This window comes from Peromyscus eremicus, chromosome 5 (assembly GCF_949786415.1).
Source record: "Peromyscus eremicus chromosome 5, PerEre_H2_v1, whole genome shotgun sequence".
Lineage (NCBI taxonomy): Eukaryota > Metazoa > Chordata > Mammalia > Rodentia > Cricetidae > Peromyscus > Peromyscus eremicus.
This window is the reverse complement of record NC_081420.1, coordinates 132,538,967-132,559,471: the sequence shown is the minus strand read 5'-3', so window position 1 is coordinate 132,559,471 and position 20,505 is coordinate 132,538,967. Positions and strand designations below refer to the sequence as shown.

Sequence of the window (20,505 nt, the reverse complement as noted above, 5' to 3'; positions counted from 1 at the left end):
TCAGTGGGTGAAGGGTTTGCACAAAGCCCCAGTTTCTGTCCCCAGCATCACATAAACTAGGTGTGGGGGGTGCATGCACAGCTGTAGTCTCAGCCCTGGAGAGGTAGAAGCCGAAAGGCCACAAGTTTTAAGCTACATAGGGAGTTCAAGGCTAGCCTGTGCCAGAGACCCTGTCTCCAAAAAAACTAAAAATTGTGCTACACTTTCATTAAGGAATCAATTATAATTCTGTCTTCATAATCTTATTAGATTAGAGGCACTCATTTTATAATAATCTGTGTTAAAGTAAAATCATTTGTTCTTAGCCTATTGTTTTTGGTTTTGGGGGTAAAATTGCCTTTGCAGCCCTTCTTAGTATCAGAATGAGCACCTTGTAGTTCAGAAGACCATCGTTTATGTCTGTTATTACAGACTCACAGCTTCCTCAGAGTTAAAGATCAGGTGAAAAACACTTTTGCGCAGTATTGAGTGCGTGGGCTTGTTAGTGGGGAGGACAGTCTCGCCTCTCAGTTGCTGAGGTTTGGAACCGTGGATTCCTCTGGAGTATGTACAGTATCTGAATTCCTTTCCTAGTCCACAAAAGCTGCATGTTGCCAACTCTTCTGACTTTGGAGCTCTAAATTAAGGCCAGTTCCTTTGCTCATCCCACAAACTCTTTCATGTTCCCTAACCGCAGCCTGAGCAAGGCGCCTCGGTTTCAACAGCAGCAGACCAGCATATGTTTACTTAATTCCTGAGACATGATGACAGTGGTCTCGGCCACTAAAAGCTTCTCTTTATTATTTTCGGGTGAGGCCGACTTCCCAGCAATCCTTGCGTGTCACGTGTGTTTTGCAGTGCCTTCGGCGCTGCCCAGGAAGAGCAGTGGAAGGTGAAGGAGCAGCAGATGAAAGTGCAAATCGCTCAGCTTGAAACTGCCTTAAAATCGGACCTGACCGACAAAACCGCCGTCCTCGACAGACTGAAGACCGAGAGAGGTACATGGCAATCACCACCTGTTTTCCGATGTGGACATCCGATGCTTATTTACAGAGGCAATCAGGACTTCTTGTATGCCTACTGTTTGCCAATCATCCTGCTATCTATATACATACAGTTCCTTTGAAATAGACAGATCATTTTGGAATATATACATATTCCAAAAGAACTGGTGTTTTTTCCTCAGAGTCACTTTTATCCAGGCTGTCTTTCATTAGTTTAATATCCCTAAATTCTGAGCTTTTCTTTATTTGGCAGAAAACAAGGATTTATTGAGCACCAGTATGTGTTCAGCATTGTTCTAAGTTTTGAGGATACAGCAAATAAGACAAAGACCAGCACTCATGAGACATGGAAGCCACCAGTAGTTAGAGGTGTCTGTAATGGTTCAGGTCGTGGCAGATGCAGTGGGAAGAACCCAAAGCAGGGGCAAGTGAGAGAAGTAGCTTCTTGCTGGTTTTGATAGATCACACTGAATGATCTAATAGTGGGATGTCGACATCGATTTTGTTAACCAAGACGCTTTGTCAGAATGTCCCTGTTAAAATAATAATCATTAAGCATAATCATATTAGGTCTTGTCTCATAGAAACAAAATGTAATTAAAGATGTCTGGACTGCTGCTTTACACACAGACACAAGCATACCCAGTGCATACAGATACACAGTGGGGGGGACAGATTTTTCATTCAATGTGGAACCTGTGTGTGTGTGCACCCATGACATACACCCAGGAATGTAGTAATAAGGTTGTTCCTTTGGAACATTTGCAGTTCTGTTACAGGAGAATTTTAAAGGTTTAATACAGCCAGGCATGGTGCACACGCCTATAATCATAGCACTCAGGAGACCAAGACAGGAGAATTTCAGACCCCCTTGGGCTAGATAGCAAGACCCTGTGTCAACAACAACAACAAAGGTTAATACAGACTAAGTAAGAGGAATATATTTTTAGTTAGTACTCTTACCACAGGGTCACATTTTATTGACTAAATGGAACATAATTTTTCATGTTTAATATTTCTTTTTTTTGTTGTTTTTTTTTGTTGTTGTTTTGTTTTTTCGAGACAGGGTTTCTCTGTGTAGCTTTGCGCCTTTCCTGGGACTCACTTGGTAGCCCAGGCTGGCCTCGAACTCACAGAGATCCGCCTGCCTCTGCCTCCCGAGTGCTGGGATTAAAGGCATGCGCCACTACCGCCCGGCCATGTTTAATATTTCTATAGTTAGAATGCATCCATAAGCAATAACACCTTAAAACTGCTTAGGCATGTTTTTTATATTTCAACAAGCCTGAAATAGGAAATAGGAACATATAGTCAATGGAGTCTATTCTGGTGAAGCACAGCAGTCAGTATTTTCCACCAAGTGATCAAACTGACTGATACGTTCCTTAGGAGTTTTTCTAGAGGTGGGATTAAGTGGTGGCATGACTTCTGACTTAGGAGGCTTCTGATTTTAATGCCACTATTGAGTGCTTCCTGTTTCTGTAATGGTCCTACAGTTGCTCAGTAAACACTTGAAGTAGAAGCGCTCTGTCGCCCCAGTCCATTTCCAAAAATAGACACACTGCACATTCTTAAACGACAAGGGAAATAAGGAGCAGCAGGATGGCTCAGCAGGCGAAAGCATCCTGCCACCAAGCCTCATGAACATTTCCATCCCCAAGTCACACGTGCTAGGAGAGAGCTGCCTCCTGCACCCTGTCCTCTGATCCCGTGCACACAGCAGCCCCCACGTGCCCCCCCACACACATATAGTAAATACATACATACATAACTTTACAGAGAAAGGGAAATGAAATCACCTATTTTATTTGTTTTTTTATGTATTTTCTTAAATATCAAGAATTCCAAACCTTTTGTCTTTCAGACATCTGAATTGATCTCTCAAACAAAACTGTTAAAAGGGATAGAGTCTTAACTCTCTTTAAACTATTGTTTTGTAATTGATTTGGAGAACTCATATTACTAAGTATTTTAGTTGCTAAGATATTCTTTTTCACCGAGTCCATCCTCATCTTTTTTGCTGGTTCTTATCTGTAAGGATTTTTTTGAGTTTTGAAGTTAATGCATGTGCACTGTGAGAGAAGTCTGGACCCTGTTGCAGCTTTCTTCAGGTTAATCCTGCTAATACTTGTCACTCTTCTCCAAGTTGTATGGGTTTAGTTTTTTATACTTACTATATTATATTTATTTATATGGATGGATTAGTTTTATAATATGCCCTTTTGTTCCCTTTATTGAGAAGTCAGTGCTCTGGTATAAATTTAAACCCACGTCATCATCTCTGACAGTGCCTGTTACAGTTTCTTAGTGTGCAGATATCGTGAAGATGACTCCAGTCGCTTACGATAGTCAAGAAATAACTTTTTAGCACCATAAGCCACCTCCTCCTACATGAAAACCCCCCTTAACACATTTCTCTAACTGATTTCTTAGTAAAAGTTGCTGGGACTGTGATTTTCCAGTTATTTTCTTTGAAGTGCTTAAATTTAAAAGTTTAAGAATTAAAGTCTTTATAAAAGTGTTAAAATGAATTCTAAGAAAGTAAGTTAAAATAATTTTAAGAAAAATATTCTGGATTTTAATCATTTTTTGGGAAATAAACAAATTTGAAATCATCTATTTAAGGAAGTCTTTGAATATGATGAAAGTTCCTTTTGTGGTACAGATTTTGAGATGGTTTCATTTGACTTTGAACTCTGCTCACACATTTGCCTTCTCTTGTATCGTGTCCCTTGCCAGAAGATGCTTCCCTGGCTTCTTGTAGTCATTCATCTAAGCGGCAAGTTATTTTTAGAGAATATTCACCTCTTTATTCAAGGTACAAATTAGTTTCAGATTGTGTGAATATGTGGGGGAAGGCTATGTAAATGCAGTTTGCATTTGGTTAATGCTTAAATTAGCTGCATGTGTTTAAGGGCTTGCTTTTGAACGTTCCTTTCTATCTTTAGCTGAAATGCATAATTCAGCATAATGCATATGGTTATATTGATCACAGCTGAAGATATTAGCACAAAGGAGCTCTGAAAATTGTTTAGTTGAATTGTTCTCTGCACTGTTATTAATGGCGTGCTGGAAGAATGTAAGTTTAAAGAGTGAAATGGCATCTCATTTGAATAAAATGCTGTTTGACTTAACCTGCTTTTTGTCAAATCCTAAGGTAAGGCGGTTGTTTTTCATCTCATGCAGAGGGCTTTGATTTTTCATATTATAATTCAGCAAGCCTATTTCCTCTTTGAACTGTAGCAGTTTGGGCTCTTCTTAAAGACTCAAAACATAGCCTAAATAAGCAGCTGGATAAAGGAAAACTATAGTGTATAATTCTAATAAGTTCTGGAGACAGGTCAGCAGTGCTCACTGATGTCTCCCCCCTTAAGTTATTCTCCCACAAACAGCAATCTGATTCTAAAATATCAGTGAATGGGGACATAGATGTCCAAACAAAAAGAAGAGTAAAAGGATGGAAATACTCACATAACTTTATTGGTATCTGCTGACATATCCATAGCTCTACAAAACTGAAAGCATTAAAAAAAAAAACTAGACATAGGGAAGATCCCAGTGCACACTGTGTCCATGTTAAGAAGGAGCAGTGTGCCCTTTGTACAGTGGTTCCCAACTTCCTAACGCTGCGACGACCCTTTAATACCGTTCCTCATGTTGTGGGGACCCCCAACCATAAAGTGATTTTGTTGCTACTTCCTAACTGTGATTTTGCTGCTGTCTTGAGTCGTCGATACCTGTGTTTCCCAAAGGTCTGAGCAGCACCCATGAAGGGTTGTTGGAGCCCCACGTTGAGAACTGCTGCCATGGTACTTGAACTGCATCCTTGAATCCCTGCTAGTGCAGACCGCAGAGGGAATTGTTACCGTCACACCTAAGGTCCCCTCCCTCTCACAGTCACCGTTTGTGTTGTTGTTTTTGTTATTCTGTCCATTGTGTGATTTTGTCACTCTGTCTACTAGTTGTTTTAACTGGATCATTACAAGGAGTGCCACATTGCCACTGTATTCTCTAACCGAAAAGTTTACTTCATAAGAATTCACAGTGATTATTAATGCTAAGTTTTAGTTTAGACACAGGGATTTGCCTCATACCTTCAAACTTTTGAAAGGTTTTTCACACTTGGAAATTCTTTTACTGGATTTAAGCAATTTATACCATAAAATAATCTTTAATTATTAGAAGTGTTGGTATATGTAATAAAGTACCTCTATATCTTTATACATCCAAGGATTTCCAGGAACTACATGATATTAAAATCTTTCTGATTTAGTCCATTTCCTCTTAATTGTGTAATTTAACATTTTTACTTGTGTGAAATATTTATAGCTTGGGAGTACAAAGCCTGGAAAAAGACAGAGACATAGTTCTGTATAACATCCAGTCAGACTGCAAATGCACTCATGGAAAGAATTCTTGACAAATGTGTTACTTGATTTTTTTATTAAGAAAAGGAAACAAAAAAAGTATAACTTGAATTGAGCACTTTTAATAAAAAAAAATTGTTGAGCTCAATAACAAATTGAGAGAGACACCTTGGATGGCACGGTCTAGAAGTAGTCCACCAGGAGTCAACAAAGCTGAATAACTGCCTACCGCAGTGGAGACAGGGGAGTGCACTTAAGAACACAGCACTAAAGAATGCAATGCACCTGCCTGCTAGCCAGTAATGGCTTTTGTTTATAATGTGTCTGGGTGGTTTTGCCTGCATGAATTTCTATGTACCGTGTGCATGCAATGCCTGCAGAGGCCAGAAGAGGGCACCAGATCCCCATGAGCTGGAGTTGCAGGTGGTTATAAGGTGCCACGGGGGTGCTGGAAATTGAACCCAGATCCTCTGGGAAAGCAGTCACAGCTCATAACTGCTAAGCCATCTTTCTAGCCCGTGTCCCCACCTCTTTTTAAGTTAAATATATTTAATACAGAGCAAGAAATTGGTGTATGACTTTACTGTTTTCTTGATTTCTCCCTAACAGTCCTGCTATGGGTCATGGTAACTGAGTGCCTAGGCACCAATCTCCTTTCCTTAAAGGTGGCTGAGAGCCCATGTCCTGCTAACAGCAGGAACTTTGAGCTGAGTATACACTTGAGTTATCATTGATGCTGCCTCAGAATCTCTCCCCTGTTGCCACAGATTTGTTAGGGATATGATTGATTGAGTTATGGATTTGGAGTTTATAAAATAAATTATCTTGTTTTAATACAAAGACTTTATGTAAGTGAGGAAAAGAAAATTTAAAGAAGTCAATCAGAACACTAAAAGACACATTTTTTTTTTTTTTGCATGTCTTTCAGGACCCTTAATAAGTAAGTAAAAATCAAATATTTAGAAGCATATATTCTTAGGCATTTTAAGTAGACTGTTCCTTTGAAGTCCCAGAAACCGCGGTTTCCTTGTATTAATGCTGTGAACTTCTGTCTTAAGTTTTTGATAAGCGAGTGAGTCATGTGGTGGACACATGATGGTGTTCATTGGTTCCTCAGCCCTTGCTGCCATCATCCAAGGTGCTGGCTCTATTTCTTCTCTGACCCGGACGATACTAGATCCAGCTTGTCGTGTAACTGAATTTAAGTTTGTTTAAATGTGTTCTTCAACATAATTCTCACTTAGCTTTCTGCTTGTCCTGACTTTATTCTTAAGACCAAAATGAGAAGCTCGTGCAAGAGAACAGAGAGCTCCAGCTCCAGTGTCTGCAGCAGAGGCAGCAGCTGGACGAGCTGAAAAACCGCATGAGGTTTTTCAACCAGGTGACCATTTCCCTTCTTCAGAGTGTGTGTGTGTGTGTGTGTGTGTCTTCAGCACAGAAAACCAGTGCACGACAAAGCAAGAAGCACAGCTGTGTCACTTGATGTATTAGTTAACATACCTGGTTGCTTATGTTCTCTGAGGCTATTCTGAGTAGCTAAAATGTCCTGAGTACTGGGTTTCTTACGTTCATAGCCTCCAGGCACCTTGTGTTCTACTACATAGTCAGTCTAGTGGGAATCTGTGCTGGAAACTAATCCCTCACTGAGAGCTCTGACTTTCTCTCTTACAGGAGAGTGATATTAATGCTGATGACTTGAGTGAAGCTCTCCTGCTTATAAAGGTAGCCTTTTAAAAATTAGCCATCGATTCCGTATCTTCACGTTTCAACATAATGATGACCTTTGTCTATAGACCTTATGTTTAGAGAGTGAATTATTTGTGCATCTTCTAAAACTCACTGCATCTTAGTGCATGCATGTATTGGGGGCGGGGGGGGGGGGGGAAGTCCAGGGAGAGAGAGCACACTGCTGTACTGATTCAGGAAATGGTTAGGTGACAGTTACAGCATGCATATTTCATAGTGACATCAAAGTCACATTAATGTAGAGCTCAGCACTCTTATTTAACACCCTTTGACTGCAGCAAACATTTGATTTTTACCTGACCTACAGTACAACCAAGCTTGCCTTCTGAAGTGAGGTGTTGAGCCATCAGTATAACACAAAGGCACTGTCTAGTTTTGAGTTACTGTTATCTACAAGTACACTTCTTACCTTTATATCAGAGTGTATATTTTGATCAGATGAAAAAAATAAATGTATGATTTCATTTTTTTTATGAAGTTGATAAACTATTTTTATTTCTCTGTATTTATTTCAAATGTCTGTGCAAATGTATATATTAACACTGCTTTGTTTCTAGTGGGAAAATGGAAGGGCATGAATTCAATTAGGTGTTTCTTGAAGTATCACATTAATTCACATGGTCACATTCTGAAAATTTTTGTTTCAATTAAAAAATTATGGTTTTACTTTAGGCTCAAAAAGAACAAAAAAATGGAGACCTCTCATTTTTAGAAAAAGTGGACAGCAAAAATAGTAAAGATCTAGAACATTCCATGAAAGAGCTTCAAGCAACTCACGCAGAAACAGTACAAGAACTTGAAAAGACAAGAAATATGCTAATTATGCAACATAAAATCAATAAAGACTATCAGGTACTGTCAGACACTAAATCAAGACGGTATATTTTCTGTGATATTCTCCTGATGATTGTCTTTTCAGAGACGCTTTTTGTATTATCCTCTTTTATTATCTCTTGTCACTTATTATTAAGTATTAACACATCCCTGGAGTTTGGCCCTGTAACTAGTGAGTCGGGATAAATAGTTTAAAAACAGATGATTGAAGCCCTGGCTTAGGGAAGTGCCTAGTGGCAGGCAGTGATCTCACTTGGAGCAGTGTCGTCGTTGTCCTCAGTGAGGCACAGAGATCATCCAAAAGCCCGCCACAGCCGGCCATGTCAGCGTTCACTAAGATGGAGAATGACTACAAAAAAGGAAGCCCCTGCACTGGAGGCCGCGTGACAGGAGGCACCATGGTTGAGAGCTCCTACTGGCCATCCAAACGATGTTATTAAAGTCCTCATGGTTTTCAAAACTCCAACTAGAAGTGCTTGATTCGTACGTAACATAGGAGCCTTCAGTTCCATCTAGGCAATGTTTGAATCCTAGCATGGCGGCTTGAAAGCTCCATCTTAAAATGCTTGGCTCAAAGTCACTTTGACAGATGCAAATAGGATAATCGTAAGTAGTGAACCTCACTGTCTTTTATTTTTAGATGGAAGTTGAGGCGGTGACTCAGAAGATGGAAAATTTGCAGCAAGATTATGAACTCAAAGTGGAACAATATGTTCATCTTCTCGATATCAGGGCTGCACGCATCCAAAAGCTTGAAGGTACAGGCTGCACAGTTTTATGGCAGTTGAAAAATGCTGTCCAAACCCTCGCTCACAATATCTTCCTGCTCTATTTTTTTTCCCAATCTGAAGCTGGAATAAGTTACCAGAATGACTATTTCATCTGATTCTTTTCTACTCAAGAATTTTTAGTAGGATTTTTCAAGAATTCACTGTTTTCAAATTCAGTATTGTGAGCAAGATTTCAAAGCAGTACATAAAGTGTCCCAGACTCAAGTCTCACGCCACCTTTTGATTTTCCTTCTAAGCAACATGTGCACCTTAGCCAACTCTGCATGCTTCTCTTTGTCAGATTCATCATGCTCATTACCAGCATCAGCTTTTGTTCCTGCTGTTTCTTCTGCCTAAATTCCTTTCTTCCTTGACAACAAGATAATGCCCTTCTGTGTTTCCGAATCTAACTTGGTGCTTAGCATGCCGGAAAGTGGCTCCTATTGATTCAGCCACCTTCCCTTTACCTGAAATGCCCTCATGGTGATTTTCAAACTTTAGCAAATACAGAAATCATCTAAGAGAGCTATGTGTGGCAGTACATGCATGGAATCCCAGTGGGATAAAGTAAGAGGAATACAGGTTCAAAGCCAGCTTGCTCAAAGCCTGGGCTGTCTAGATGAATCCTATCTTGAGAACGTATCTAAACACAGACAGTAGCATGCTGTTTCCAGCTGTTTGTGTCCTTTGTGTCTTAATGACAGTGTTAACTTTATGCACTTCCCCCAGCTAGAAGCCAGAGCAAACCTAGGCAGCTTTCTGCCACTTGCCCTGCTTCAAATCTAGAATTTGGTGGAGTGTGTGTGTGTGTGTGTGTGTGTGATTGTCCCATATCTTCTGTGAAATCTTTGTGTCTTGGGGGCAGAATGGGCATTATATTGTCATTGTTTTATTGATACTTGCTGTAGTATGAATATCTTTCCTGGAATTCCTTCATTGGAAACTTAACCCATAAATGCAATCATATTGGGGGACAGAATGTTTAAGAAGTAGTTAAATCATTGAGTTCCACTCTCAAGAATTCTCAAAAATTCACTACCATGGAAGCAGGGTTCATTAGTACAAGAGTGGTTTGTTGTAAGTGAATGTGGCCCCTTCTACCTTGGGATAGCATAGTGAGAAAGTTCTTGCCAGATACAGAACCTTCAACTTGAACTTCCTAGCTTTTATATCCTAACTATAAGAGCTAAAGCTCTTACATAGAAGTATAGCTCAGTGGTAGAATGCATGCTGAGCCTGCACAGACCCCTGGGTTCAATCTCCAACACCAAAAACGAAATCAAACAAGTAGTCTTTGTTCTTTATGAATTACCTGGACTCAGATCGTCTGAGCTAGCATTAGAGGTGGATTAAGACAATGCTTTCTGCATTTTCTTGGCATACATTCTTTCCAATAAAATACAGACTTCTGTTTACTGGTCTAGGTTGTCTGAGTTCCTTAAGGGCAGCGCTTCAGTTTCCCCATCTGTATTCTTACTGTCTACTGTTTGCTTATGATGCCTTAGAGGCTTGATTGTGTTTATGGAGTGAATGGTTGAGTAGAGGGGACAGGCAAAGCATGCTGGTAAAGGCTTGCGAAGACTTGAATGAAAATTCTTCACTTGGTGACCTCCTTTTCAACCAAGAAAATTCCATTAAACAAACTTTTATTGAGTACTACATGGAACAAAAGGTACACGCTGCTCTTTGACTTCTGGAAGGTTCTGTTCAGTCAAATGAAGATATTTAGTTAGTTCTTCATAAACAAGAAGTCTTCAAGGTACTCAAGCTCTCAACCCCCTCCTAAACTGCTGTAGAAGTCTTCAAGGGTAAAACTAGTTTTATAATAATATGTTATTTGCCTTTTTTGTTTTTATTCTCTTACAAGTTTATAATGGAGTTTCTCAGAGGCTGTATGGCATGTGATATCACAACAAATTAAACACAGCCACAGATCCATATTCCAGCTGTTTTCTATTAAGCCAGACCCTAAGACACTTGTGAAAATGTTTTTTAAAAAGTTGAAAGGATTAAAATAATGCCACTCTTCTCACATTTTTTGGAAATTACAACTTTGAAAAAATAAATACTATGATTTATGTTAACATGTAATAGGTTATTGTTGTTACATATAAAAAGATACTTACTTTTTTCTTTTCAGTGTGATCAATAACAATAAATATAAATTGTTATCAAAAGATTTTTGGGATTCCCCCAATAAGTTTTAAGAGTATAAAGTTGCTGGTGAGGTACGTGATTCGAGTACTGGAGACAGTGGACATGACAGAGGCTAGTGCTTACCAGTGGGAAACCCAGCACACCAGCCCAGAGGACAACACTATAAGATGAACAGAGAGATAAGAGAAGGAGGGGACAGTGACATGGAAGTCAAGATAGGGTAATAGTTTCAAAAGGAGAGTGTTTGTCACCAGGAAACAAAAGAAATAACGGGAGGTGTGACACTGCCCAGTCTAGAGCTGAATTGGCTTCTGGTGATCTTTTGATGGGTAATTCGATTCACACATCTTTTGTAGGAGTGTGTTATAGGAACAGTTGGGGACACATGTTATTCCTTCTGGAAACTTAAGCATAATACTAGGGAGAAGCTGTGCATATAAAAAGATGCATAACCTTTAAAAAAACAGCCTTATGAAGTATAACTGTTGTACTTTTAACTGTGGGTTTAAAGTATAAATTTGTTTAGTTTAGGCCTGTGTGTACAACTATGAAACTATCACCATAATTGAGATGTTGGATATACAGCCATTACCTCCCCCAAAGTAGGAGCAGACATAGCCTGTTAAGCTAAAGAGATGGTATCCAGGAAGAAAGAAAGATCTACTTTGTAGGATCTAGCAAAGCTAGAGGAGCACATGGTGTCTGAAGAGTGGCCTCAGCTGTGACCTGCCCTTTCTTTTTCCTGTTCCTGGCTAAGGCTATCCTACAACTGAAGGTGTAATTCTTTTTATTTTCATTCTCTTAATTGTACATTGATGAATTACAGTTGCATATATTTTGAAGCTGTAATTTTGTTTTTTAATGACTCATGTTTAATGACTGGTGTCAAAGCAAGTCTTGAGGGTTTTTGTTGTTGTTAATGAGCATTATTTGCAGAAAATAGCACTACAGTTATAGACTTGAAGATGGAGACTATCACTGAAAGCCGCAGACATCCGGCCACTTCAGAAGCTAGTTTGCATCTGCATATGTCAGCATGTTAACGTCTCTAAACTGTATCTTCCCTTGCAGCCCAGTTAAAGGATATTGCCTATGGCACTAAGCAGTACAAATTTAAACCAGAAATCATGCCAGATGACTCTGTTGATGAATTTGATGCAACCATTCACCTGGAACGAGGAGAAAACCTATTTGAAATCCACATCAACAAAGTCACCTTTTCTTCTGAAGGCCTGCAGGCATCTGGTGACAAAGAGCCTGTCACTTTCTGTACCTATGCTTTCTATGACTTTGAACTGCAGACAACTCCCATAGTTCGAGGCCTGCATCCAGAATATAACTTCACTTCTCAGTATCTTGTCCATGTAAATGACTTATTTTTGCAGTATATTCAGAAGAACACTGTCACTCTGGAGCTTCACCAAGCCTACAGCACAGATTATGAAACAATTGCAGTATGTCAGTTGAGATTCCATCAGATTCTAGAAAAAAGCGGCCGAATATTTTGCACAGCAAGTTTAGTTGGTAAGTAGCTTATGATCTTTGGATGTTTGCATTACTAGGTTGGCTTATGTGGTCACTGGCATTCTATATTTGTGTCTTTGTTTTTAAAGATTTATTTTATTTTATGTATGGGTATTTTGCATGCCTGTGTGTGTGTGTGTGTGTGTGTGTGTGTGTGTGTGTGTGTGTGTGTATGTGTACCACATGCATGCTTGGTGCCATGGATCCTCTGGAACTGGAGTTACAGACAGTTTGAGCTGCCATGTGGGTTCTGGGAATAGAACTGGGTCCTCTAGAGGAGCACCCAGCTCTCCTAACTACTGAGCTATTTCTCCAGCCCCTATAATTGTATCTTATCTTACACATTAAGGGCATTTTGGGTAGGGACAGTGATCTTTGCTTACAGGTAATTGAATTGTCTTCAATGTCATGAATAATGGTGCAAAATAACTATTAATACTTATGACCATTATAAATAGCCGTTAAACTTACAAAGTCAAATGTTTATTTTGATATTGATATTCTTGCTTAGTTAAAATGTTCATTGTACTACATTCTTCATATGCTTCTGAAGACATGTCAACACTGAGTTCTAAGAATACTAGTTAGTGGTAAATAAGGCAGACAAAGCCTATGCCTACAGGGGAAGATAAGCACACACACATATACATATGTGTGTGTGTGTGTGTGTGTGTGTGTGTGTGTGTGTGTGTGTGTGTATTAAAGGCACGAGAGTCTGCCCAGCCCACCAGCTGTCAAGCTCAATGTAGCCAGCCTGTGGTATGTGAAAAAGAGAAGCAACTAAAGTGAAAAAGGTTTGGCCGGCATCAGACACTTGTCCAGTACAGATTCACCACCAACACAGATCACAGGAAAGATAAGAGTCCAGTTCAACTGAACCCCCCCCACACACACACACATCTGTGCACGTAACTGAAATGATCTCCAATTGTCAGAAACCTCAAAGAAGTCAGTCTAATACTTCATCTTGTTTGTTCTTTCTTTTTTTTTTTTAATTTCTTGGCCTGGAGGTGATGCACGCCTTTAATCCCAGCACTCAGGAGACAGAGACAAGGGATCTCTGTGAGTTTGAGGCCAGCCTGGTCTAGAGAGTAAGTTCCAGGAGAGCCAGGGCTACACAGAAACAAACTGTCTCGAAAAACAAACAAATGAAAAAATCTCCCCTTGTACTTCCCATGTTTTTCTTTTTAATACACTTGTAATGGTAATGTTTTCACTCCATAATATTGAAAAAGTGTGAAAAATTAGATGAAATCTGTATATTCATCTAATTTTGCTTACACATAATTTTCACTGCTGGGCAATCTATTTTATTTTCAATTTTTTTCAATTCTTTTTTTACCTTTATGTTTCCACTTCCCTCTTCTTCCCAAATACTTTTTAATGAATTTATTGTTTTTAATTTAAGTATCGGTTATATACTTATGAAAGGATTTATCCACAGTGTCTGTTCACTCCCCCCACTCCCTCCTGCTCGTACTGACATCTTCTTCCCTACTCATCCTCCTACTTTGCTGTCTCCTCCCACTATGTTTAGTTAGGTTTGCTTGGTTGAGCATGGGGATAGGCTCATTTACTGGATTGTGGACAGTTTACTAATCTCTACACTACTGAGGGAATGATACCTCTTCCCCTGGTAACCATTAACTAGCAATAGATCCTCAGGAGGGAAGGAGCCTCATGAGCCAAACCCACTCCCACCCACCCTACCATCCATGAGGAAATGTTCAGGTCTTGCACAAGGTACCCACAACTGCTGAGTGTTCACCATTGAAATGGCCATGCCATATCCACAAGTATGTTATGCATTCTCCCCTATCATGGTCTTTCTGCCCTCGTTTCTGCAGTGTCTTATGGGCCTTGAGAGGGCCGTTACAGAGGTCCAGTTTAAGGCTGAACTCTCAATAGTCACTATTCCTAGCACTTTGGCCTATTAGGAATCTTTACATTAACTACTGCAAAAGGAGCTTCTCTGCCTAAAGCTGAGAACAACACTGGTCTGTGGGTATAAACATAGCGTATTTAGAAGACAGTTTGTCTGTATGCTCATTAGCAAAACAACAATTGGAGACCCCCCACCCAAGACCTATATGACCTCACCAACTGTATGCTTTTGACCATGTTTATAGTACCAAGCATATATTCCCTCCCATAGAGTAGTCCCCAAATCCACTCAGAAAGCTGTTGGTTACCCCCAAACCATCACTTTACTGGTATACTAGTAGACATTTCTTGTCTAGGTGGTTAGTATTATAGCATGTAAGGCCCACAGCTGTGTATGACCAGTAATGATTTTCGTCTCCTAGCAGCCATAGTGTTTTCTGGCATTATGAAAGCTAGCCACCAGAGGGAAGATTCCATTTAGTTCCAGGTTGATTGTCCTGTTAGCTGTATCCAAAGGGTGTGGTGACTTCACCACTAGGGTCTTCCCATGTAAGTTCTGGTGGGAAAGAGCAATGACAATTGCCTATGTTGTTTTCAGAGCTTCTGAGACTTCCCTAGACAACAAATCATAGAGATATATTTTGCAACTGGCACTGGAACTTTGCTGTTTAAAAACAAAGCACGAGAAAGCATGGCTTCTGCGAGTAGCATTCAAGGCACTTCTATTCAAAGCCTCTTTAATTTTTTGGTTACATGTTTTAGTTACCTTATAAAGTAGTAGGCTTTTAGATGACTTTCTCATTCACCCCTAATTTTGTTTAGCCCTCTCCCCCCACTATGATTTTAGTAGAATTTTTACTCTATCTTCTTGGTTTTTATATTAGTCTTATTCTTCTATTTTTCTAATGTTTTCACGCTTTCGTGTTTGGAGGGGAATCTCTGTTGTGTTGACTTTTGTCATTTCTAATCTCACTACCACAGTGTTCTTCCCAGCCTCTTCTTTTTCCTTTTATTTACCTCCAGTCTCCTTTGTTTACCCTTTCTCTGCCTCCCTCCTTTATCTAATTCATTGATTGTTTCTATTTACACATTTACCCTAAATAGTGTGTAACTTGGGCTGGAAAGATGGCTCAGTAGTTAAAAGCACTGATTGCTCTTCCAGAGGACCTGGATTCAATTCCCAACACACACGTAGCAACTTACAACTGTCTGTAACTCCAGGAGTCAACACCCTCACACAGACATACACGAAGGAAAAACACAAATGCACATAAAATTACAATAAATTTTAAAAAATAATAATGTTTAACTTGAAAGCACACTACACAGTAGTTTTCCATCTGCCATGGTCACTGGTGGTGTGTTAATGGACTGTGATTAATTTAAGTGTATCTCTGAACCATGCATGCATAGTTTGGTGGCTGCTGTTTGCTTTTTCTCTCAGGTACTAGAGAATAGGCCCTCAAGTGTCAGGGTCTCAATAAGGAAATCCTCAAATAAAACTAGGACCAATATCCAAGCAAATAGAAGCACAAATCACAACACAAGAAACATGAAAAAGCAGAAAACGTGACTCCTCAAAAATCCTAACTCCTTAGCTGCTGAACTTTAACATACTGAAGTAGTTAAAAGGGCAGGTGAAGGCATCACCAATAAAAATTACCAATGGCCTTAAAGAAGATACACAGACAAGAAAATGAACTCAATTTTGAACCTGGAGAAAGTCAGCAACACTGAGGGAAAAGTCAGCAAAATGGATTTTTAAAATCCTGCAAGGAAATTAAGATGGGGGGTGTTAATGTGAAAACTTCAGTGAATCAAATTTTTAAAAACCCAAAGTGTCACTAACAGGCTAGACTCAGCTAATCAAGAGAGAATTTCAGGGGTAAGGACAAGGACAGGGAAATACTACACTTAAATATGAATAAAGGAAAGTAATAGGTGTGTATGACCACTGTGCCCAAGAACTCTGATGCACTCAAGAATCCCCAGTGTGGAAGGAGCTTCCTTCATTAGTGCTTGTTGCTGCACTGTTCACAACAGACAAGACATGGAGCCAGCCTCAGAAGTGATAAGGAAACGTAGACATACACAACGGAAGCCATTCAGCTGTAAAGGATAAAATTGATGGAGCTGGAGACCACTATGCTAAGAGAAATAAGCTAAATTAGAAAGACAAATCCTGTGGTTTTTCCTGCATGAGAAAACACTTGATGTTTAAGTGTGTACATGTGTGTATGTACATGTTTCTATGGCATGGAAGTCGAAGAGGGGATGTGGAGATAGAAGAGGACAATGGAATATATGGGCATGAAAGCCAAGGGGGGAGGTTGGGGGAGGAGACTAGGGTTGGGGAGAAACAAGGGGAGTCACAATGAAACCCTATTACTTTGTGTGCTCACTAAAACAAATTAATTCGATAACATTTTAAATCATAATTTGACCTTTTTTTTTTAGTAAGCAGGGCAAGGGTGGTAAGAAAAGTAGCCATATATTTGTTAGCTTCAACCTGTCCATTAGTCCTTCCATCAAGATTTGCTGGGCTGAGGATATAGCTCAGTTGGTAGAGTGCTTGCACAGCATGCACAAAACCCTAGGTCTGATTCCAATCATATGCGGCAGGTCTATAACCCCAGTACTTGGGAGGTAGAGGCAGGAGGATCAGAAGTTCAAGGCCATAGTGAGTTTGAGGTCAGCTCCAGCTAGATACCCTGTCTGGGGGTCAAGGGGGGTGCCGATCTGTTGAATGTGGGTCAACGAGGGAAATAAAGGAAGCAAATTCTCTGGCAAGAACAGCTAGGAGAATGGCCATGCAACTTACAGGAGAAGCCCAAATAGGAACAAATACAAAGAAGAAAATGCAAGATTCTGTTAGACGAGACGGACCTGCCTGTTAAGCATCTGACTGAGGTATCAGCTAGACAGTTGGGTAAATTGTCTGAAGGCTGGGGAATGAAGATATGGAAATGAGAATCATTAGCTTATAGATACACTTTATTCTGTGGATCCAGATAATACCACATTGAAATGAATCCAGATAAGGAAGAGAAGGTGACAGGTGTCTGAGCATTGGGAATCTCCAGAATGTGGGGTTCAGGAAGAGAAAGAAGGAACAGCCGAGAAAACAGTGGCCTGTGTGCAGCAGGAAAACTTGAGTGTGTGGTCCTCCAGAAGCCGAGGGGCCTGTGAAGGAGGAGAAGGGAGGAAGGGCAACTTGGTGTCTAATTGAGTGACTCGCTGCTTAGCTGATGGAGTCCTGGCTCAGAAAGAAAATATTTAAGTGCCTTTTTCCCTCCTGTCACCAGCAACCCTGGCCTCTCCCAAAGACTACAAGTTCATCCAAAGATACTTTATGTATATACAAATAAAGGTATCTGTAGGGATACTCTTCTTTGGGGGCTTTTGAATTAATGGCAGATAGTAAATCTTTTTCAATATTGACGGTGATGGCCCATTTGTAAGAAAAAATTGACTAAATAAGCATAATATACTTAACACTATGGTAACATTCAGAAAAAGTTCCATAACTTTCTTTTTGACAAGTATTTAGAAGCCATATGTACCATCCCTTGGGAAGAAATATTTTGAAGGCAGCTTCAGTCCTTGCCCTTAAGAAACCTGTGTGGTATACATACTTCACAGTTGTGAACAGACAGACTGGAGTGATCAGTGCAGTAATCAGGACATAAGCTCTACACCGGAAGCTTAGGGCTGTCAAATCTTCCAGAAAGCCACGGAGCAAAGTCATGGTAGAGAGAGAAAAGCTGCCTGAGTGGAGCGTACACGGCGAGTAACATACAAGGGCACATTGACAGTGCTGTTATTTGGCATATCTATGACCTCTTCCACATGCTGTGGTCCAGCAAAGAAGTGGAAAGATGCCAAAGATCCCTTAAAAGTTGAATCAAAATATGGAATGTCATATTTATAATTTTGAGGTTGTATATTGTAAATGTCAGGCTAGATTGAGTCCAACTTGTTTAAAGAAAAGTACCACAGTATCCAGAAGAATCTGTGGAGTATCTGATTCACTGTTTGGATTTTTCTTTACATGCAAGATTGAAATGATAGCAGTTGAAATAGCTCAATCATAGTTTGTCATGGCTCTTTAATATTTAGCATGCAGTGAAACTCATACTCCAGATGTAACTTTCCTTCATCTCTGTTATTTGCCAATCAAACATTATTTGTGCAAGTCATATTATTTTACTCTGTATAAAGTTTATGCCTTTAATATATAATACCATTGGTGTATTTTACTCATATATATTCTCATTTCTGGGACTTTTTTAACTGTGGATCATGCATTGATTATGTGTAGGAACTAAAGGAGACACCCCAGATTTTGGCACAGTAGAATACTGGTTCCGATTAAGAGTTCCCATGGACCAAGCAATCCGACTTTATCGAGAGCGGGCGAAGGCATTAGGGTACATAACATCCAATTTTAAGAAGCCAGAGAAAATGCAGTTGGTAAGCTTGACTGTAAGACCCTTTTATAGCACAGCATCTATGCTATCTCCTTATATCCTATGCTTTAGACTGAAACTGTTTTCTTTTATGGGCATCAAGTAGCTAATTTAACCTTTTATTTAAGAATAATCACACTCCCAGGAAGTAGCAAGAACGGTAGAGAGTTGGCCTGTGAATGCTTTGTCACTTACTCCCAGTTGTAACATCTTACACAGTTAATAGCCTAATCTGGAAAGATGGAAATCAAGCTGGGAATGGGGGTGCATGACTGGTATCCCAGTTCTTCAGGAGACTGAGGCACAAGGATGACAGTTTCAAGACCAGCCGGGGCAACCTCACAAGACCCTGAATCAAAACACAAAATGTTTTAAAGGACTAAGGTTGTAGTGTGATGGTAGAGTGCTTGCCTAGCATGTGCATTGCTAGGCTCTTGGTTCACTCCCTAGTGCTGAAGAGCAAAACCAAGCACGAAATTGACCTGTGTAGTATTATTAATTGAGCTCCATACCATAATCAGACCTCATCAGTATTTGCTCACAGTCATTTGTGTTCATTCTGTGCAGTTTTTATGCTTGTGGATACTCACTACACTTCTACCACAAGACACAGAACTGGGCCGGGCGGTGGTGGCGCACGCCTTTAATCCCAGCACTCGGGAGGCAGAGCCAGGCGGATCTCTGTGAGTTCGAGGCCAGCCTGGGCTACCAAGTGAGTTCCAGGAAAGGCGCAAAGCTACACAGAGAAACCCTGTCTTGAAAAACAAAAACAAAAACAAAAACAAAAACAAAAACAAAACAAAAAAAGACACAGAACTGTTCCCTTGATACAAAGGATTTCCCCTGTGCTTGACACTTTGAGAAAATAGTAGTGTTATCACACATCAAGAGACCTTCATTAATGATTTCTGCTGTTAAAGAAATAACTATTATGTCACTCTCTATGCTTCTTTCCAACGGGTTCCTACCATTAGATTTTTGGAATGCAAAGTAGAACACAAAATTAATGCTTTCTTGCTGAATACCAGGAGTTTAAATGCAGCTCTCTATTCCCCTAACTATATTTCAAGTCTTAACAGCCACATTTTCAAATTAGTTCCATGAGCCAATAAATGCACTGAATCAAGTGAAATAGAACTCTGGAGTTGATGACCTCTTCTATATAACATGAATATCAAAAGAAAACAAAGTATGTGAGTGACAGAGAGAGAATATGCAGAAACATGTTGAAATGTGTGTGCAGTCATAATTGTCTTTCTTCTTTTCTTGGAGTCTATGGTTCTGAGCCCCATAAACCAGTGGCCAGGTTGATGGTAGGTGATCCCATTTCTGATCCAGTAGTCCACCCAATTATGATTAAGGAATATCCCCTTGGCCTCTGCTGAACCAGGCAGATTTTGCTTTCCAAAAGCAAGGAAAAGTAACTCGTTATGCCTCTAACATTTGAAATTTGGAGCTGTTGACAGCCGATTTCCACCATGTTAGGCAGCAAAATGAAGTGAAGAGTCTGAAGAGAGAATAAGGAGCCAGTACTCAGAGAGAAATCAGACCAGACAAAGTAAAATTTCCAAAATGTATGAGCTTCTAGGGACCAACCTTGTTTCTGTTGTGCAGATCCATGAAATATCCCTGTACTGTTATGTGAAATTGTCTTCTTTCTTACTTTCGCTGGATGTATTGCTTCTTTGAATTAACTTAAAGGACCATGACAATGTAAATGTAGATTCTCAAACCAAAGAGGACATGACACCTGCTTCCCAGAGATCACCTT

General features: G+C 39.9%; 1 protein-coding gene across 3 annotated transcripts in view; it reads left to right on the top strand.

Annotated features, from left to right (window-relative positions):
* Positions 1-20,505, top strand: part of Rpgrip1l (RPGRIP1 like) — a 97,245-nt gene that overhangs the window by 31,998 nt on the left and 44,742 nt on the right. For all 3 annotated transcript variants that reach the window (XM_059264548.1, XM_059264549.1, XM_059264547.1), the window contains exons 10-16: positions 838-977; positions 6,625-6,731; positions 7,022-7,072; positions 7,769-7,948; positions 8,571-8,688; positions 11,929-12,381; positions 18,587-18,738. In XM_059264548.1, coding sequence (XP_059120531.1) covers positions 838-977; positions 6,625-6,731; positions 7,022-7,072; positions 7,769-7,948; positions 8,571-8,688; positions 11,929-12,381; positions 18,587-18,738 — 1,201 coding nt within the window. The remainder of the gene's footprint in view (positions 1-837; positions 978-6,624; positions 6,732-7,021; positions 7,073-7,768; positions 7,949-8,570; positions 8,689-11,928; positions 12,382-18,586; positions 18,739-20,505) is intronic.